The 21,642-nt window shown below is 37.6% G+C and overlaps 3 protein-coding genes across 3 annotated transcripts in view; 2 read left to right on the top strand and 1 right to left on the bottom strand.

Annotated features, from left to right (window-relative positions):
* The window catches only part of LOC107714821 (ADNP homeobox protein 2-like), a 5,721-nt gene extending 962 nt beyond the window's left edge, over positions 1–4,759 (top strand). Inside the window, exons 3-4 of the mRNA XM_016520786.1 lie at positions 1,152–1,244; positions 1,421–4,759. Of these exons, the coding sequence (XP_016376272.1) occupies positions 1,152–1,244; positions 1,421–4,108 (2,781 nt within the window). The 3' untranslated portion in view covers positions 4,109–4,759. The remainder of the gene's footprint in view (positions 1–1,151; positions 1,245–1,420) is intronic.
* Positions 4,760–7,317: 2,558 nt separating this feature from the next.
* LOC107715083 (putative ribosome-binding factor A, mitochondrial) lies at positions 7,318–10,030 on the top strand. Its single transcript, XM_016521129.1, has 7 exons — positions 7,318–7,634; positions 7,714–7,744; positions 7,911–8,078; positions 8,384–8,496; positions 8,779–8,863; positions 9,396–9,472; positions 9,549–10,030. The coding sequence occupies exons 1-7, from the start codon at positions 7,429–7,431 to the stop codon at positions 9,922–9,924; spliced, it is 1,056 nt and encodes a 351-aa protein (XP_016376615.1). The 5' UTR covers positions 7,318–7,428; the 3' UTR covers positions 9,925–10,030.
* Positions 10,031–10,544: 514 nt separating this feature from the next.
* LOC107714813 (zinc finger protein ZFAT-like) lies at positions 10,545–21,116 on the bottom strand. Its single transcript, XM_016520780.1, has 16 exons — positions 20,979–21,116; positions 19,862–20,023; positions 19,240–19,503; positions 18,980–19,156; positions 18,746–18,899; positions 16,807–18,113; positions 16,297–16,529; positions 16,131–16,215; positions 15,909–16,058; positions 15,345–15,518; positions 13,929–14,017; positions 13,706–13,844; positions 13,451–13,575; positions 12,543–12,663; positions 12,309–12,457; positions 10,545–11,246 (listed from the first exon to the last, which is right to left on the bottom strand). Exons 1-16 carry the CDS (start codon positions 20,995–20,997, stop codon positions 11,028–11,030), a joined length of 3,567 nt encoding a protein of 1,188 aa, XP_016376266.1. The 5' UTR covers positions 20,998–21,116; the 3' UTR covers positions 10,545–11,027.
* Between the last annotated feature and the right edge of the window lie 526 nt (positions 21,117–21,642).

The following is a 21,642-nucleotide window of genomic DNA, read 5'->3' as shown; positions in this document are numbered from 1 at the left end:
AAACCATGTCTGCATTTGTGATCGGAGAAATGACAAACAACAAGCGCTACTCTACACTGCCCAAAACTCACTTTAAAGAAACGGTCTTTGAGCAGAGACGCATTGTAGGCTACTCTGCAGGTTCAGGAAACGGTCCTCCATTGCATCACACACGGCGGCTAGAGTGAGCGGAGCCCGGCGGGCTTGAGAACGGCGTGGCCGGCGGATTTGACGAAGGAGCGGCGTGCGGGCTTGCGGCAACCACATGTGGCGACCCCGGGCTGGACTCCGCTTCACGTGTTAGAACGAGCCGTTTTAGGTAGGCGTGGTTGACTCTTAACTTTTATAAAGAATATCTCTTTGGATTTGAGACTTTAGTCTTTGCAACTTTACAGATTTTCTTTATGCACCAAGAGCTTGTAACACTCCGAAGAGAAAGGAAAAATTGAAATCGCATCATATGACCCCTTTAATGCTCGATTCTGATTGGCTGACAGACGTTTTAACGTTTCAGACGGCGATGATTATTCGATAACTGCACTATACAGTATGAGGTCGTCCCAAGTTCTCACTACAGTACAGTTTAGTATGACTTTACCAAATTACTTCAGTTATTTCAAAGAACTTTTCAAACTGTCACAGCATAAGAAAAAGACAAAAAGTAGACATTGGCAAAAAATGACAATCTCATTTTTTCAGAAATTACTATTAAAGTTGCGAAGTAACGGAGACAGCTCTTTTTTTCCATATTGTGAAGTACATCAGAAACAGATTATGGGAAAAAAATCTAGAGCGGGGATTTAGTTCTAATTATCGGCTGTTAATTTGATGGAAGCAGATCTAAAGTGAGCTTGCAGTCGATTATAAGGAAGAGGTGGAGTTTAAGCAGACCATATGATTGGAGAAGTCCAGCATGTCACCAGAAAGAAGTCTGTCATTTCACCAGAAGATTGAGTTATGTTATGTTAATTGGTCCTTAATGAAAAATATAGGAATGCACAATATATTGATTATCAATATGTCAATATACAAATGTAATTTTAATAATAAATGTGTCTTATATAGCCTAATAAAACTATATATTTTTTTTTAGTGTCTTCTTTCACAAAATCAATGATAATTTACACGAATGCCGTTATATCTGCTAATTAAATTTTCTTTATTTCCAACAGACATACAAATGTTTTGATGCTGGTGATGCAAGTTTTGACAACACAGAATGGGATGATTTCACTGATGGTCATGTTGGCAAAAAGAAAAAAAAGGTGATTATATATACAACATATGTTGCTCTGTAAAATATGTTAAAACATTTGATTTTATCAAAGAAAGTTGGTGATTAAACGTTTAATTTTGAGTGGAATTAATTTTTACACTGTACGCGCTATTTGTAAATGTTATTTTATGTCATATTAATCATGATATTACTTTTGTTCCTCAGTATCCATACCGGAGCCAAGCTCTGTGCTGCAGTCTGTGTTGGTACTCCAGCCGGTCAGTACCCACATTCAGAAGTCACATCCATCGCAGTCACTGGAAAGATCTGAATGTGGCCTGTTTGTTAATGTGCCCCTACTGCCCATTTGTCAGCTCTCCAAAGGTCACAGAGCAACATATTCAGTTTTTCCACATGCTCCCATCAAAAACCCATCGTATACCTCTTCCCAGCAACCCTAGCCACACTTTGGCCCACACACCGAAAACCGTGTCAGTTACAGTTTCCGCTGATGCTGCTGATGACCGATACACGTGCGCAACCTGTGGCTATCATGATTCTTTACTATATGTGATGAAGAAACACGTCTTGGTCAACCACTATGCTGTGATGCTGGATCGCTACTTTGGGCTCGGCTCGGACAGTAAGCAAAAGACTGACGGCGCATCAGTGAAATATCACTGCAAAGTGTGCAAACTGCCTGCAGAGACCATTGAACATTTACTTTATCACATTTTAAGTTCAGAGAAGCACAAAGACCTGCACTGGCAAATAATGCCTTGTATAATCGAAAAAGACTGCACAAACCAAATGGCTGGACTACAGAATCTGCTGAACCTTGCGCCAAAAGCGATGCAACAGGTCACGTTGCTCGCAAGGCCGAACTATGTGCCACAGCAGATGCAACAAACAAATGGAAACGGTACAGTTCTTCTGGCCGGCCCAAGCAGCACGGCTGCTTTGTTTTGCTCTCCTGGTGTAGGGCAGATGTTTTTGTCCCCACAAACACAAGCTTTACTGTCGGGCACGACTGTTGCCGCTCTTCAGAACGCACAGCATCCGCAGTCCCCCAGCGGGATGCCGCAAGTCCTGCCTACCTCTCCAGTAGTGAAGCCGATCAATATGATGATGCCAAACATGCCGCAAAGCGCACCTAAGACGGTACCTATCACTATGGCCATGCCCAGGCTACCGCAGACCCATCAAGCACAGCAGGTTCTTCTTCCGCCTGGCGTCCAGGTCAACCTCCCGGGCGAAATGGGTGTAAGGTCGCCAATTCTTGTTACTCAAGGTCTTCAGCTGAACCAGTCGGTTCCCAGAGCTCCCCTCATAGCCTCGCAGTCAGTGCGTCTTATTCCCACAGGCAACAAAGTCAACGGTGTCCCAACCTACACTCTAGCGCCCGTTCAAGTCACGGTTCCCGTCCACGGCGGTCCCGCTCAAGTGGTACGGGCGCAAAATCAGATCAGCCAACCTACAAATTCAGCGGTGGTGCCCACGGGTCTCATGCCTACAGTTCAGAGGGCGATAAACAGAAATTCTGTGCCAAATGAGTTGGCCGTGCTTGCGCCGTTTTTGAAGAAACATGACGATCACACAGTCAAGTGCCTGAGGTGCAAGATTTTGCTGACAGAGCAGGGGATTTTCCAGCATTTGTTGCATGGCTTGAAGTGTCTGTTCTGCCCTCAGATGTTCTACTCTTTCAAGCAGATCATGGAGCACACCAATAAAGAGCACAGTTTGAAAATCAAGGAAAATCGGCATTTCATTAAAGAACAGTTTAGTCTCGACTGTGACGACGAGGGGAACCTCATGTTCAACACTTTTAATCTGAACACAGATGTGCCCAAAGATCTTCTTGACAACCGAGAGCTCAACCTTGCACTAGTTACCAGCTCTCAAGATAAGCTGTACATAAAGATGTATCCAGACAAGGCAGAATATGCAACAACGTTGAAGACGACACCTACCGCCTGCCCATTTTGCCAAGTAAAGCTCCAGAACTCTGAGGACTACGAGAGCCATCTTCAAACGAAACACCACATCGTTCCCACCATTCATGCAATACTAAAAACGCCTGCATACAAATGCATATATTGTTTTGGGGTGTATACCGAAAAATCGACACCGAAGACAATCTCCATTCATGTGCAACGGTGCCGTTGTGCTCCCAAAGCCGTCAAGGAAGCAGAGAGGCAACTGAATCCAGATACAACGGAACGTGATGATGCTGATTTATGTAATTCTCCTCAGATGGCCAGCTCTTCAGACGTGGCCTGTCAGGGCGGCCTTGAAATTGCCAAGCCAAAGAGAGAAGTAATCACTCCGAAGAACAGGAGAAGGAACTCTAAAGTTCCAAAGGTAGAAGTCCCTGAAATTCCAGCTAAGCTCGTCTTGGAACCAACGGGAATGGAGAAGACATCATTCGAGGACCGAAAAGACTTCCTTTCGCTGTACTTCCACAGAAAGCCATACGTAACGAAGACTGAAATCGAACTGCTAGCTTCCCGTTTGTGGATAAACAAGGCTGACGTAAAGGCTCACTTCAACAGCAAGCTCACCAAGTGCTTGAAAGCAATTCAGAAGAAGAGGGTTTGTGTACGTCTTGGGTTTAAAATGATTGAAGTGAACAGGGTGAAGCACAACCTCTTCATTCCAGAGGTGAAGCCTGTTAAAAAAAAGGTCTTGGACGAGGTGAAAGATGGCAGCCTCGTTCCACAGGTAACTGTTAAAAAAGAGGACATGAACGAAATGAAACATGACCTCTTCATTCCAGGGGTACCAGTCACAGTTAAACAAGAGGATGTGAGTGAAATGGGACATGACCTCTACATCCCAGGGGTAACTGTTAAACAAGAGGATGTAAATGAAATGGAACATGGCCTCTTCATCCCAGAGGTACGGCCTCTGTAAAAATGGCTAAACGGTGTGTTAGATGAATTATACTTGTATGAAGCATGTTCACACTAGGATGTAAACCATTGCAAAATGTTTATTTAAAATGACTTGATTTACACATTTATAAGATGGCTTGCCTCTTGGCATTAGTACATTTGGAAAAAAGGGGAACCTACAGCAATGCTGAAAAGACTCTACACTCTACATTTTTGTATTGTTGTATATAGTTCATATGATGACGTTAAAACGTTTTTTTTTTGTTTACATATCTTTATTGCAAGAAAAAAACACTGACCTTTCCATCTTATATTAGATATATTAGGGTCATACTTTTGTTTGTTTGTCTGTTTTTTTTTTCATTTGTAATATACATTTGGGGACGTCTGTAGTGAAATAGTTATGCGTCTAACATTTTATATTAGAACTGTACAGAAAATTAAGACTTTGTTAACTATTACTACTAACTAGCAAAATTAGGCAGCGTTTCATAGCTGTATCACCGAAAGGGACACTTTATGGTGTTTTCATGCTCTTTTTTTTTCTTCTTTTTCGCCTTGATATAATACACTGTAATTATTTCAGACGTGAAAAAAGACAAGTGCCTCCATGTCCTATTTAAAGTTTGCAGTTGTATTTGCCTCTTGGAATAAACGTGACTAAATATTACAGATGTGTGGTTTACTAAATAAATTGGTTGTGACTGAACAAGCAGGATATTCTTTATGTTATCAACTTATTGGTATTTTATGTTTAATTCATAATTTTTCATTACATTTATTATACATGGTCATAACTGAAACTGCTTTTTAAATTTATGACTGTTATTTTATTAATTTTTTTATTAAGTTGTTAACAAGTTGCTATGAGGACTACAGTTATCACAAGAACGTGAATATAAATGTTTGAGAAATCAGACAACTATTGTAGTTTGTAAACAGACTACATTACTAAAAACATGCTTCAAAATGTGTGGTTTAGGTTTGACAATTTATAATTTATGGTGTGGAACAAAATGTGAAAACATTAAATAGAGTTAAATAGCCAAGTTACAGAAGTAAAAATCCCATTCATATTCTCCATAGGGTAACTGATTTTGAGACCACTTCGAAACCTTTCAGGACAGATCTACTGTGAGCTATGAGGTTGTAAATCGATGGTATATGCTTTTGTTGAATCTATCAGCCTGCATTATTCATATTTTTTATATTGACATTTTTATATCAGTAAAAATATGATTTAATCAACAATGGAATTCCTGTTGAAAAACTATATTACCCAAAGAAATCTTTACCTCCTCACCCAAATCTTGTACCTTTGTCTTATTTTACATTTTCTTTTCTTTTTTTTTCTGATTTTCAAATATAAATATTTGCTTTACATAAATGTCTTTAATTTTGGGATTCAGCTCTTAGCTAATTGTTTTAGTTCATGGCTTGCATCTCAAGACTTAAAATAATCCCTATGGAGAAAATGAAAAGAAATAAAAAACTTCCAGAACCAAAGCACCTGAGAAAGAGTAGGGAAGAGGACAGGTGCGCGAGCGGGCCTGTCACTGAACTGCCTGCTGGAGTTGGAAAAGTGTTCCCAAGAGGGCACGAGTGATGGCGGCAACGCAGCGAAATCAATAATGACAAAATATAGAAGTCGTCGTAATGGAAATGGACCAGAGACACTAGATAGTATCGATGAAACAGATAAGGAGGATGACCAAATGGAGTCAGGAAGGACAGAAGAAGAAGAGGGTAGTAGAGATAGGAAGGAGGATGTGGGTACAAAGAAAAGAAAGAAAAAACATCAGGAAAGAGAGGTAAGAAGTTCGGAGGAGAGTGGAAATGAACAGGAGATAAGGAATGGAAATCTGGATGAGTTAAAGGTAATTTTGAAATTTAAAGCAGAAGGTGGAATACAAAAGGTAAGTCCAATTGCATTAACTAAAGATTTGAGGAAAGTAGTTGGAGAGATTAAGCATGCAAGAGTGTTACAAAACGGAGATTTGATGATAGTTTGTAACAATGAAGAACAAAAGAGGAAAGTGATTGGAATCAAAGTAATATGTAAGAAGGAAGTGGTGAGTAGTAAAATTGGAGGACAGAGGCAGTGGGTAAGTGGAGTTATAACTGGAGTGCCATTAGATGTGTCTATGGAAGAGCTTAAAAACAATGTAAACGGAGGGCAAATAGTTGGTGCTAGGAGATTGTTTATGACTAGAGAAGGGAATAGAAATAAAATGTCTAAAGTAGATCCAGCAGTATTCTATTGGTTGGATGAACAGTGTAAGGTTACTGGAGTACTCGCATGTCATGTTGATGATTTTCTTTGGGCAGGCTCACAAAACTTCTCAACAGATGTGATACCTACACTAAAGTCTGTATTACATGTTGGACGTGAGGAACATGAAAATTTCTGCTATGTGGGAATGGATTTTGTTACTATTAATGGTGTAGTTCATGTACATCAGCATAGTTACATTGAAAACCTACAGCCTATTCGACTGCAAGTAGCACGTGCAGTGCAGAGGGATGCCTCTCTTAATGAGACTGAAAAAGAGCAGCTTAGGTCAAAAATAGGACAAATACTGTGGGTTGCAAAACAAACCAGACCAGACATTATGTTTGATGTATGCAGTTTAGCATCAAATATAAAGTATGCTACAGTCCAGTCTATTCACGAGACAAATAAGGTCATTAGAAAGCTTAAATCTGAAAACATCATGTTCTGGAAATAAATTGTGAGACTTTTTGCCGAGATCTCGCGAGAGGTCATGGAAACCTTTCCAATGCAAGTTAAATATTAATATATAATAATTAGATATTACATATAATTTGGTAGAAAAACAGTGTTTTTACGTTTTATTGGTGCAAAGATGAGTAGTGGTGATATTTATTTTGTACAACATTTGCAACTGCTTTTTATCACTTAATTAGAAGCACCACAAATTAAAATTGTCATGTTATAGGGACTACTGAACAGACATTTAGAAGTTTATTTTAAAATGCAAAGTATTTAAAATTAAAATTAAAATAAAGCTATGTAAACACTTGCATTTTTACAACACTACAAGTGTGTCCCATCAGGTAATGAAAAGTTCGACACACACTTGTGGTCTTCATCCTCACTTGAACACTTGGGCCAAATACAGGAAATACGTCATATAAGTAGTCAAGTGGTCAAGTGCAAAGACCGCAAGTGTGGGTATTTGGGCAAGGCTAATCTGTCGTGTCGTCGATCGGCTCGATCTGGGTTCAATTACTTCACCCTTCGCCCTCAGGCTCAGACAAATGTAGTCGGTGATGCTAAAACTAGCGTGAGTGCAAGGATATACCAAGCTGGTGATCATGCTGGCTGTCAAAAGAGTTGTTTGCTCTAAAGAATGCTCATTTCGTCGATATACGACTGCATTAACAAGCATGATCTATAAAATGACAGCACGACCGGAGACACAGCGCTTGTCCTGGACTGGTATGCTGAAAGAAAATAGTATTCATAGCTCAGCCTGTCTGTCTGGAGGCAATAAACTGATGAAGATGCTGGCCAAAAAGAAGTGAGTCTCGGTTTTGTATAATTGGTTAAGTTACGCCAGTTTTGACTATAAAGTTGCATGATATTATCATTCTTTACAGGAAAAAACAATGGTATGAATCGCCTCTGCAGGTAAGAATTCTTCTGTATGTATATAAAATTCACTTCTTTATTTTATGTACTGTATACTCTTTTAAAATAGCGCAAATGTGAACAACTAAGCCGTGTCGACTCTGTAAGCAGTATGACTACGCATTAAAAATGATTTACTGGTCTTTTACACATTTTGCCCGTCCAGGCCTCAGCACTTAGTCAGCCTGGCTTTCTGAAACCATCAAAGCGAAATAAAGAGGACAGTGTTCGTGTGAGGACTCTCAACATCATCATCTACAAAGCAGTGGTAGACTTACTGAGCTCCTATGAGGTCAACTCAGAGATCTGTGCCTACAATGTGCAGATTTCCAAAGTAGGATATGCTCTTCTTTCGAAATTCCTTACCATAATTAACCACATATATTCAATAATTAAAAGGATAGTATACCCAAAAATAAACATTCTGTCATCACTCATGCCATTCCAAACCTGTATGACTTCCTTTTACTCTGCTGAATACAAAAGAAGATATATTTTTAATATGTCCATTGTAAAGAGAAAAAAAAGTACAGTTTTGGAATGACATGAGGGTGAGAAAATTAAGATTTTTAGATGGACATTTTTCTTCACAAATGTCGTTTACAGTACTTCCCTAAACTGTCTTCTTGTCCACGCAAGGTTTCACTATCACCAGATTTCTCTGCTTGTCGAATATACTGGAAGACGAGTCTGTCAGCTGAGCAAGACCGCCATATTCAGCAGGCTTTAAATAAATGTGCTCCTCGTATCCGGTATGTATTTTTCATAGTATATTTTGCTGGCCAATCACAGCACACCTCGCTTTTCAGACCGATGAGCTTTGTAAAAATCGACGCGTTTCAGAAAGGCGGGGCATAGAGAAGAAACAATAATGTTCAGTATGTGGAAAATAATGTGTTTTTTTAACCTTAAACCGCATAAACACATTTCATTACACCAAATACACCAAATAATATTTCATTTTAGCAACATCATATGACCTCTTTAAGAAGTTGAAAAAAGAATTTCATCATTTGGCTTATTTTATTTTTCAGGCACCTTCTGATCTCTCACCAAATCCTTGGCAATGTTCCACCTGTGGTTCTCATCAGAGATAAACAATATGCTGCTGTCACTGAGGTAACAACGATAGACTTTACACTGAGTTTACAGTGATAAAAGATGGAATATCTTATATATATGAAGAGTTCAGATGCAAAAGACTAAATGCCATCTGAAATTTTCTTCTAAAATGAGCATTGCTATCAGGCTGCTATGTTTAGGTTCAGTGATTTTACTCTAATGGCAATGTATAGGTCCGTTTTTATGCAATTAAAGTGAAATAGCCGAAAATAAATATAGGAGCCTGATAAAAATGCTAATTTTAGAAGAAAATTTCAGACGGCACTTAGAGGCTTTTGCATTTGAACTCTTCATATATATATACATATATATACACATATACATATATACACATATACATATATACATATATTATACATATACATATACATATATACATATATTATACATATATACATATATTATACATATACATATATACATATACATATATACATATATTATACATATACATATATACATATACATATATACATATATATACATATATACATACATATATATATGAGATTTTTCTTTTTCTAATTAGATTGAAAACCTTCTCAAGAAAGCAGATTTTGGACCCGATGAAGATAACGTAAATCATTTATCCACCAATGATGTCAGGTAAGAAGAATTTAGTTCTAATAAAACGAAATCAATTTTTTTAAAATGAATTTCTAATTTGTTCAATCTTCCAAAGGGCCAAACTGCAGCTGATGCAATCTGAAGACAACAAAAGACCCGTTTTGTTTGGTGTCGATCACGATGCTCTGCACAAACAGATCAAAGCCTATAAACGAGAGAAGGGGGCGAGAGACTCTCTCACACAGAGTCCTGCTGCTGGAGGACTAACACAAGAGCAGCTGGATATGCTAGCAGATATTAGGAAGCAGAAACTCATAGAGAAAAAGAAGAAAAAGTCCAAATGGATGAAGGATAATGATATCACTCCTAAGGATTTTCTGTTGTCCAGAAGCCTTCAAAAAGAGGACAAAGAGGAGCAGGATGGTGATGAGGACAGCCTGGTGGATAGCCAGGTCACAGAGTTGATGGAAGAGGACAACAGGAGACACTGAAATCACATCTTTTGGTCACTTGCAATATTATGTTGTATAGAATTGTTTAATAAAAATCTTCAAGCTTGGGAGATGAAGTAAATGGCCTCCAATGTTGTTTGATTCCCAACATTCTTCAAAATACCTTTTGTGTTCAGCTGAATAAAGTTAGTCATATACAGTACCATTTAAAAGTTTGGGGTCAGTAAGATTCTTTTATGAAGTAAATTAAAATGTTTATTCAGCAAGGATGCGTTAAAATGATCAACAGTCATTTATGTTACAAAACTCATTTCAAATAAATGCAATAAATAATAATAATTATAAATGTTTCAGAATATTAGAATGACTTCTGAAGGATCATTTGACACTGAAGACTAATGGCTGCTGAAAATTCAGCTTTGTCATCAGAGGAATAAATTACATTTTAAAATATATTGAAATAAAATTATTTTAAATTATGTTTTTGATCAAATAAACGCAGCCTTGCTGAGCATTAGAGACATCTTTCAAAAATCTCACCTATTGTTAGAACTTCTAAACGGTAGTGTAGTTGATGCTGTGTTCGTAGACCGCTTTAAAGTGACTTTCATTTACTGGCAAAAAAAAGTGTATCAATAATACACAACACCACCCATTAAATACCTCTGTTTACTATTATGATAGCCATACAATGTATGGGAGTTTTATATAAAAAATGTGGAGAAGGCCAGAGTCACACAGTAACTGTACATACATACTTATGCCTGCAGGCAATGATAGTACATGAAATTGTTTTTCTAATTTCTAAAATAGATTCTGTGTTATGTGCAACTGGCTTTATCTACTATGATAGGTCTCAAGATTTTTGCAAAGACTTAAAACCTTATTGCTTCTGCTGATTCCCCTAGTCAGGAAATATTTATTTTTTCTGTAGCACAAGGCTATGACTATTCACTGCTACTGTTCATTTCTGATTATTTACAGTTGTGCAAGATAGGTCCCTATAACCTATAGGTATGGCTGCAGTAGTCTGTTCAAGACCTGACTGGAGTAACTATAGCAAAAGAACAAAATAAAACAAAACACTAGAACAGCATTTGAATTAGCTAGCTAGTAGTTTTAAAACCCCATCTTACTATGCTCTATACTGTGGTGGTCTCCTCAGTTTGCACAGCCTCCTGAACGTAGATTATGAACTGGGATGCGTCTTCTCCCTGTGTATACACTGTAACAGTTTTGATGCCCTCCATATCGTCTGAAGAAACCACAAGATGGTGCTCTTCTCCCAGGCCCACTGTGGCCTGCTGCAGTGCACCCTGGATCATCATGGCATGGTTGGCCTGCGGCTCTTCCTCCTCCACCTAGGATGATGGGACAGAACATTCTTATTATTAAAGGATTCAAGGAGTTCTTCATGCTGCAAGACATGCTGTAACTTTCAGAGATCCAAAAGCACATTTATTGAAAATGTAACCACAAAAATGACACAAATGCCTGACGTCAGATTAAATACATAAATACATGTCTCACACATCAATAATTCAAACTGGGTGATTAATTAAACCCAGCATTAAAAACAAGCAGCTGAAGTTTATTATTAACATAGTCTCTGAACATTTCAGCCTGAATTGAACAGTTTATGTGGCATATTTCAGAAAAAAAAAAAATATATATATATATATATATGTACACACACACACACACATTATATATATATATAAGATAAGAGAAAATGAAATAATGGATGTTTTGGTTAATATTGTAAGTAAACCTTACGGGAAAAAATGTACACTAATGTTCAAAATCTGAATATATTTTTAAATGTAATTTATTCCTGTCACAATAAATCTGAATTTTCATCAGCCATTACTCCAGTCGTCAGTGTCACATGATTCTTCAGAAATCATTTTAGTATGCTGATTTGGTGCTCAAGAAACATTTCTTAGTATTATCAATGTTGAAAACAGTTGTGTTTAATATTTATAACAAAACCATTAATTTTTTCCCAGGATACTTTGATGAATAGAAAGTTCAAAAGAACAGCATTTATTTGAAATAGAAATGTTTTGTTATATAATAAATGTCTTTAGTGTCATTTTTGGTCAACATTCTTGCAGAATAATTTCATAAAAAATTAAACCTTTTTTAAACCTTTCTTGTATATGTTATGACCCTTTTAAATTCATATATAGACACTATTAATATTGAATAACACATGACTATCAATTGATTATAGGGAGTTACTAAAGTGTCCATAAAAGTGATACCAAACACAGCAAGACAATAAACCTAACAATTCATAAGCAATAATCATATAGCAGAGAGTGTAGATGATATATTGTGAACTCAATAAAATTGCAGTAGATAAGTATGGGCAGCTCTCCAGAAGCAGAGAGGTACACAAATATGCATATAAACCGTACCTGCTCTACAACAGTAACTGTACTAGGAGCCATGGCAACCACAGAAGCCACAGCGGCATCATGATTCTCTGAGCCCAGTTCAATGATCTGCTGCAGGATGTTGACAGACGCCGGGTCTAGTCTGTCTCCCGCTGCGGCAGACACAACACCTGAACACAATGACCACGATGAGTTTAGATATGAACTTTACAGAAATGCAACAACTGTTCAAGAAATGAAGCAACTGTTTCTGACCATTTTGTGTGTTGAAGCGCAGGTCCTGCAGAGCTGATACAGCAGTCTCTGTTCCTTGCGGATCCTCAGTCTCAGCTATGTGAAGGTACTGCATGGCCGGCTCCTCCACTGACTCCACTACCTGAATGAACACACCAATAAGATCATAAGCAAGTGTAGTAGCTGACAATATGTCATCGATTAAGGCAATTTAACAATCATGCACTGCTTTATCAGAAAGAAAATATATTATGAATGTCACCGAGTCCAAGAAAAGAAAAGGCTGGAGTAATAAGCCTTTTTTTGCTAAACTCTAAAGTATTTTATTAATGATTATTATAAATTGTTATTCACAAAAAAATGAAAATTCTATCAGTTAATTACTCATCCTCATGTTGTTCCACACCCATAAGACTTCAGTTCATCTTTGAAACACAAATTACGATATTTTTAATGACACCTGAGTTTCTGTCCCTTCATTTAACGTCCAGGGAAACCAAAAAGGTAATGAAGCCATCATAAAATGAATCTATATAAATCAAACCGTTTAATCCAAGTCTTGTGAAGAGATACAATCATTTTATATGACGAACAGATTTAATTTAATCTATGACCTTTTTGGATCTTTGGAGACTCCATCTTTGGAGTTTTCATTAACTGGACTATCAACGGAGAGACAGAAACCCTCTCAGATTTTATAAAAAATATCTTCATTTAACCAAAGACTTATGGGTTTGTAGTGACATGAGGGTAAATGATGACCGATAATTTATGTTTGGGTGAATTATAGGTTTACTATTAATATATTATTTATCACTAAATGTTATTGTACAGCACTTTGGGTCAACTTCTATTGTTGTTCATGCATTATATAAATAAATATGACTTGTCTTTACTAAATGTAACATGTAATTATAATGGAGACTCACCTCCCACTGATTCAGACCCAGACTGCCAATCTCCACCACTTTGAGACCATGTTTGCTCTTTAGGTGTCTGTTCATTTCCCATTTAGTGCCATAAACGTAATTGCACACAGGACATTTGACTCCACCTGATAACACACACACACACACTTCTCAATTACTGATGCAGTTTGAGGCAACACTGCATGTCTAACAAAAAGCAACAACGTATATGTTGTACGGTTAAGGCTGGTTTCGTTCTGGTGAGGAAGGACTTGCCTTGCTCTGTCACAGTTTCGGAAGTGGACGCCCCTGTTCCAGCATTGATGTACTGAACGTTAGGATGTTTCTTATTATAGTGTCTTTTCAGGGAACCTGAAATGTTGCATGAGTAGTGGCAGTGCGCACAACGGAAAGGCTGTGAAAGGCAAAACATTGTGCTTTGGTGGTGGCTGTAGGACACATGACAACATAAAACAAAAATATGTTTTTATGGTGTTACTTTGAAAGAGGCATGTTGCTCCATGTGACGAAGGAGATGCGGTCTCAGTGCAGCAGTGAAGTCACACTCAGTACATCTGAACTGTTTTCCTACAACAAAATGACATTTGATTTGATTGGCTGTGTATTAAGAAAAATGCCACAGAAATAATCAAAGCCTCTGATATATTATCAATATCAGCATGAAATCAAAATTGAAATCATACTTACTTTAATACAGTTTGTGCATAATTCATCAATGCACATTATTCAAACAAATTATTTATTCACATGCTATATGGAAAATGTTTACTTGTTAGATTAATAGTAGGCTATATATTTTCTACAGAATACTAGATTATAAGAGAGACATACATCTAAAAATATGCAAAAAATGCTGCAGGGGTGTGAACTCCATGAATCGGTGCTCTTTGGATGCGGGATTCTTTGATGTCATCAAAAAACTCATCAATCCAAGGCACTCGAAAATATTGTGAAAAAGTAAAAAGCCTTTAATCACATGGCTTTAACATTAAAAACAACACACATGTGCACCGACGCCTTGCGGCTAACTTGCCTTCATCAGGGTGTTAAGAGAAACATTTTCAATTCAAAATTATTTGTATAAATGTTTATAATAAATATATTTCTAAAATGCAACAGTGGTGCAGAAAAACTCCCTGAACAGGTAAAATACAAATAAACTACTGTTGAACATGCGTGCGTTGCAGAGAAGAAGAGATGAATATTTAGAAATAAATAATGTATACATACACATACAATAACATACGTAATGTTTAGGATCAGTAGTACTTTTTAAAAGAAATTAATACTTTTATTCAGCAACGATGTGACCAAAAGTGATCAGAAGACATTTATATGATACAAAAAATAAATAAATAAATAAATATCAAATCAAATAAGTGCTGTTCTTTTGAACTTTCTATTCATCAAATAATCCTGAAAAAAATGTTTCTTGAGCATCAGCATATTAGAGTGATTTCTGAAGGATCATGTGACACTGAAGACTGGATTCTCAGCTTTGCCATCACAGGAATAAATTACATTTTAAAATGTATTATAATAGAAAAGTTATTTTTAATTGTAATAATATTTCATATTATTATTATTTTATTGTAATTGTGATGCAAAAATGCAACCTTGGTTATCCAAAAATGAACGACCCTAAACTTTTGAATGGTAGTATTTTACACAGTATTATATTCATATTTAGTTTTTTTATTTGTTCCTGTCAAAATATAGTTTGTACATTTTCCATGGCCCCTCTAGCATCCCCTTGCAGTCCCCAGACTGCAGAGTTTGATATCCCTGTCCAAGTCCACTCGGAAATACGTCAGATTATGCAAGCCTTGTCGACTTAGGTACACGAGTCCAAATAACACTGCATGCAGTATTAAACACAAAGAAAGAGACTCACCGTCAGCTGTGTGCATGAGCTTATGACTTTTCAGCGTGCATTTAGACTTTAACTTTTTTCCACAGAGGTCACAAAGATGAGTTTTCTCAGTACTGTGTCTGTTCATGTGAGCTTTGAGGTTGCTTTTACTTCTTGAGGCATAATCACATTGTGAACATTTGTACGGTTTCAGTCCTGGAGACATGAACAGAACAAAATCAGTACACTGAGGCGGTTCATTTAAGTGCATACGTTTGACAACAAGGTAAAAAAAAGGTAACACTTTATTTCGATAGTCCACTTTAGATATTCTATTAACAGTAAGTAACTTTGCAACTACATGTCAACTAGCAGTTAGTAGAGTATTAGTAGACTGTCTGCTTAATATCTTCTAACACTTTCTTTGTCAACATTCTACTAACCCTAAACCTACCCTAACAGTCTACTCTGAGAGTTAGTAGACATGTAGATGCAAATTAATGAGAATTAGTTGACATGTAGTTACAAAGTTACTTATAGTTAGTAGAATGTCTAAAATGGACTATCGAAATAAAGCGTAACCAAAAAAAAAGACATAAAACCCACCTTCATGAGCCCATATGTGCTGCTGAAGATCTGCCCCGTTCCTTGTGAAGAAGCAATCACAGTACGGGCATTTGGAGGCTCGTTTCCCAATCACTCCTTTCACATGTACACGTATTCCCAACGTTTCCGAGATGTGGTTCAGCGACACATCTGTACAGCAACAACACATTCATTAGTTTAGGGATCTTGTGGGACATTTGAGAGTGTTTTAGTTGTCCTTACCTGGATGGTTGCTTTTAATATGAGCTCTAACTTTGTCCTCAGGAACAGACTCTTGACATACTGAGCATGTAAAACTTCTTTTGACCTAAAGATGAGAAAGAAATAAGATCTGATGAAGAAGCAATTTCCCCTATATCTCAAGAATAAGCAGACTACAGACACTCACTATGTCCGAATGGGTTTTGAGATGAGCCTGAAGCTTGTATTTGTCAGGTGTACAGTAAAGGCATCCTTCAGAGGGACACTTCAGCAGGATGTCAGAATGTCTCTGGATGACATGCCTCTTCAGGCAGTTTTTAGTGATGGAGGAATAATTGCACTGGGAACAGTAATGGAGGTGCTCTTTCGTGTGAGTTCGTACATGTGTATTGTAGTGCACCTGATACCAGAAAAGCTTACCTGTTGAGGGAATATTACACAGAGTTATAGAAAGACAGGAGTTGGAGATGTTATTTAAAAAGCAGGATATTCATAGATAATAGCTCAAGGATGCCCAACCCTGGTTCTGGAGCTCATTTCCAACCCTGCTACAACACATCTGTCTGCAATTATCAACAGGTTCCTGAAGATCTTAATTAGCTGGCTCGGTTGTTTGATCAGAGCTGAACTTTGCAAGATAATAGGATCTCCAGGAACAGGATTGTGCACTCTTGTATCATATATTAGATATTCATACCACAGTATTCGCATTCAAGGTCTCCGAACACTTTCCGAATCCATTCAAACACTTCCATGTTAAGCTGTCGTTTTTGCATCTGCTCTACAATCTGCTTAAAAGCAGATATCTCTTCTTGCTCTGAATCGAGTAAGTCCTCATCTGCGTTAGTTTGTGGCGCAATCGCCTCTTCCTCGGTTTGAGGCAATGTATCCTTTGATATTAACTGCTCAGAGTGCGTTTGTGCTTTTTCAGGTGTCAACGGTGCAGGTCCTCCAGCAGGATTCTGATCTTCTGCCATACTGCACTCCATTTTATTTGGATCATCTTGAAGTCTTTGGGCATTTATCGCATCTTCGCAGGTCATCTCTTGTGTCTGTGTGTCGGTCTTATTTATACTGTCTGAAATGGGATTTTCATCCTTTGAGTTCTGTACAAGAAGGTCTGACTCCACCTCTAAACTATCAGAGCATTGAGTCTGAAGGTCCTCTTGAGCCATGCAAGTAATTTCTGTGGTTAACAGCTCCTGGGCATTGAGCTGCGACAGCTCTTCTGTGATCTTAAGCTCATCCTGATTCAACATGTCCTTCTGAATGTCATCGCCTGGTTTGAGCAAGCAAAAGCTGGAATTGATGGAGTCTGCAAAAGCAGAGGGTTCATCCGATTCCGAGTGGAACTCTCGGAGATGTGACCTAAGTCGCACAGAGCTGACAAATTTTTCATGGCAAATGGCACACACGTAGATGAAGGGATGCTTTCGGATGTGGGCTTGCAAGGCTGGGAATTTGGTTGAGCCGTGATCGCAGAGTTCGCAGCCGAAGGGTCTCTTGTTGCCATGAACCATCATGTGACGGTCGCGCTCGAGCTCGTTCTTGAACTTGCGGTGGCATATTTGACAGTTGTACAGAAGCTGTCTCTTGCCCTCCCTGGTCTGGAGGCTATACTCATTGTAGGAGTCCTGTACCTTCTTGTCGTTCATGTCATGAGTCTCGCGGATGTGTTTTAGAAGGTTCTTCACGTCGGAGTATTTCTTCTTGCAGAATCGGCAGTGCTGCTTGATCTTCTTGTGCACTCGCTCCACATGCACTTTGAGGTGTCCTTTGCTGAGGCAATTAAATGAGCACAGCTCACAGCTGAATTTCTCCCCGGTGTGTTTCCGCATGTGAACGCTAAGATTGGCCTTTATAGCGCTGGCATAGTCACACTGCGGGCACTTGAATGGTTTCTCATTGGTGTGGATTCTTAAGTGAGCCTGCAGTGAATGTTTGAACTTGAAGACTTTATTGCAGTATTCACATGTGAAGATTTTAAGCTGCGTCTGTCCTAACCTGTGGCGAGAGATATGATTTGTTCATATCAATGTACCAAATCACTTCACAAGATCAGTACAAATGCAACAAATTGTATATGTCAAATTGCTTTAGTCAGGGTCTCACATATTTTGACCCAATGAATTTCATTTTTATTTATTTTTTATTACTTTTCCATAGCTTCTTTAGTTGTTTATGACTACTGGTTAGGGATAAAAAAATTGTTAGAGGTAGATTAAATAAATGAATAATAAGTAAATTAATTAATCCATAGAAATAATATAAATAAAATAAGTCATGTCTAGCAATAACATAATTACATAATCTACATTTACTATAGAAATTTCTATGATTTTTTAGATAGATATAGATAGATAGATAGATAGATAGATATTCCTAGCCGATTTCGTAAATACACTAATACTACTATAGAAATTTCCATGACTTTTTCCTAATTTCCTGATATTTCCAAATTACTTCTATATAATTTTTCTCTTTTTTTTCCCTCTAAAGTTGTATTGCTTCTAAAGTAATGCAATGGCAGTATAATTACTATATTAATACTCTGTCCTTTGGTGCTTTGACAATTGCACTAGATTTGTAAATCTAAAATTAACATTTTAAATGTAGAAAAACCATGAAATACAAACCTGTTTGATTTGAGGGGTGCTTCATAAGCAGCTTGCTGAATGGCATATTCCTGGTATCCCCTTTTCATTGCTGCCTCCTGGGAACCTGCGTCTGCAACAGTCTGGGTGGATGGTTCAGCTGGAGCTGCTTTAATAGGAACTATCTTAGAGGCACCTGCAATAAAGCAAAACTTACAGTTAGTTGAAATGCTTCCCTCAACTATTAAAGCACTTGACATCACATGTACATCTCACCAGGCATGGCCTCGTGACTGGTAAGGACCACACTAATAATAGGGTTTTTGTTGCCGCTTGCTGATTCAGGGTCCTTTGCACTGAACAGCTTATCTGTCCGCATCGCGCAAGCTTTCTTTGGTGTCCTCTCTTTCTCTTCCTCTTCATCACTGATTTTATTTGCATCAGTATTATTACCTGAGCAATAAAGTTGACAGGTGAAACGTGTGGCAGTTCAGAAAGCAGAAAGAGCTACAACATTACCTGGCATGAATTTGTACCATTATACTCTACATCATCAGCGGCCTCTTTCAGTCCTATGAAGCAAATGTGTTTGGAGATTTGTCTCCTGTTGCTGAACACGCGATTGCATTTCTTGCACTCCAGATCACTGCCATCCTCACTTGGCTCTTCAGCTACTGCCAGCGGTTGTATTTCTGTGGACTCATTCTTCTGCTGATTGGGTGTATTTTTCTGGACCTTTTCTGGTTGGACTTTCTTAGTAGAGCCTTTTGGTCTTCCACGCTTTCTTCTCGCAACAACTTCTGCAAGATAAACAAGATATTCTTGTAATGATTTTAAAATTACATTTTTTAACATAGGATAATACAGCTTTCATCACATTATGAAAATTAAGCTTAAATCAGCTTAAATTGGAACTTCAAGCTTAAATCAGCTTGACATGAAGAAGCTTTAGATGTGTGAAGTTGTGGAATGTAAAAATCCTGCCTGAGGTATGTTCTTGGAATGGTGTTGTGTTTTTGGAAAACTTTCAATGAATATACAGTATGTTATACAAATCAGCTTGACATTATAATCGTCTGTCTCTAATTACTTTATTTTCAGTGTTTGGATCTTAATAATGCCCAATACAAGTTGATTTCTGGGTTCAAAGCTGCTTACCTGAACCCTGTGGCTCCGGAGTTGTTAAAGGCTTAAGTGCTATAATAAAAGTGTCAGGATCACCTCCTTCATTGGAGTGAGTCTCATTAACATGAGACAGCAGCAATGGTTTACTGGGAGAGAACAAGTTGCATATTTTGCACATGAAGAATGATGAACCGTCTGTGAATGTAAAAACAGCAGCTTAAGTCTTTATTCGGTTTATTATTTGTAATTCAGGTCAATTTACAGTTAAGTTATAAAGTCTCTCCTATAAACAACATTTGGCTTTTAATTTGCCCAGTACTAAGATTTATCGTGAATCCTTCAAAAAGTAGCATACATACTACTACGCAGGTTATTATAGGTAAATTATATAAGGCTCTAAAGATATGTAATATCTAACTATATTTATTTATTATTTGTCTTCTACATGTAAATCGTTTTGTTTACAATTTGTGAGTTTTAAAAACCTTCCCTCACATAATTCACTGGAGTAATTATTCAAAAGCATCAGGCAGCCCTTTCAAAATAAGAGCGTCTAAATATGTTCAATTTAAACACTTTCAAATCAGGATTATATTTATTAACACTGATATTAATACGCATATTGATTAGTAGTTGCAGTTTAGCTTCATGTCATTACAACACTGTTAATTTATCTGCGATAGGGTTCTTCAACAAGATGCAATAGATGGCATGCAATAATACATTTCATAAACCCCTTACTAAACTGCATACCAAGACTGATTTTCAAGAGCAAAGACGTGTTGTATTACGTTTAATTATATTGTTAAACCCCGGGTTTTTCCAAAAAGGAAACCAACAATATTCCCTGCCATGCCATCTCATTTTTGTAAACTCGCGACCAGTTTCGTGTTTTTCTCTTAGGCACTGGAAATGGTTTTCATTAAATAAGATGACGTTTATGCTCAAAGAGTTGGAAAATTTATTATTTCAACAAAGAAATGTAAACAGCGGACATAAAACTGAATTTATGTATAAAGCATCCTCTGGCAAAAGTTACTTTTGTTGGTGCAAGCCACTAGTTTTACCTAATTTATTTCTCCTTATCGAATCGTCGGAACTAGCCGTTTCCTCGGAACGCAGCTATCCTGAAAATCGCGTTTTTCCTTACCTGCTTGCACTGGATCCATTCTTTTTAAATCAGCAATAAGTAAAAGAGCCTCGAAAATGATTTAACCGTTGTTTGTATTGCCAGGGAGCAATTTAAATGCATTCGTTATACTTAAATTACTTCTGCAGAGGTTTCTGTCGAATCTGCGATAACAAATATGGCGGATGGATCTTCGTCTTCAAGCAAAAAAGCATCGGTGTCGAAGCGCGCGCCACCTGCGGCCTGGAGTTCATTTTGCCCTACTTGGATGTTCTTGGAGGTTAAACTTGCTGTGTTCTTGTAATCAGTAATGCGACATTCAAACATGTTTTCCTTAAAATGAACTTAATGTTTAAACCCTTATCAAAATGAGAGAGGTGTACATGTAAAGGCCTCTGACTGCCATTATGCATTAGTATAGCAACTCGACACCTCAACAAGAACATCAGTTAAATCAATAATTATTAATAACAATACACATTAATTTGATTAAAAAGTGTTTATTTGGGTAAATGATATTCACAATGGAGTAAAACAGAATAAAAACAGCTTAAAGTAAATATTCGACTTTATCAGCCTCGGCCTTTTTTCTCCTTTCAGCATTCATGTAAAGTAAAGTGTGTTCCTACATGACAGAGGAGCTCCAGTCAGTCACAGCAAACACCCTCCCCCCAGCCTCGTTTGC

The sequence above is a fragment of the Sinocyclocheilus rhinocerous genome, unplaced genomic scaffold, assembly GCF_001515625.1.
Source record: "Sinocyclocheilus rhinocerous isolate Xijiao unplaced genomic scaffold, SAMN03320098_v1.1 scaffold2810, whole genome shotgun sequence".
NCBI classification, from domain to species: domain Eukaryota; kingdom Metazoa; phylum Chordata; class Actinopteri; order Cypriniformes; family Cyprinidae; genus Sinocyclocheilus; species Sinocyclocheilus rhinocerous.
Note: the sequence above shows the minus strand (reverse complement) of the source record. Positions and strands in the feature narration are given on the sequence as shown.

Bases quoted from the DNA above. Each gene is read 5' to 3' on its own strand.
- LOC107714813 (XM_016520780.1), bottom strand. The intron at 12,664-13,450 runs GTGAGTCTCCAT...GTGTTCATTCAG, and splicing joins TGGGTCTGAATCAGTGGGAG to GTAGTGGAGTCAGTGGAGGA. The intron at 12,458-12,542 runs GTCAGAAACAGT...CATTGTGTTCAG, and splicing joins GCGCTTCAACACACAAAATG to GTGTTGTGTCTGCCGCAGCG.
- LOC107715083 (XM_016521129.1), top strand. From the start codon at position 7,429: ATGCTGGCTGTCAAAAGAGTTGTTTGCTCTAAAGAATGCTCATTTCGT. The intron at 7,635-7,713 runs GTGAGTCTCGGT...CATTCTTTACAG, and splicing joins AAGATGCTGGCCAAAAAGAA to GAAAAAACAATGGTATGAAT. The intron at 8,864-9,395 runs GTAACAACGATA...TTTTCTAATTAG, and splicing joins AATATGCTGCTGTCACTGAG to ATTGAAAACCTTCTCAAGAA.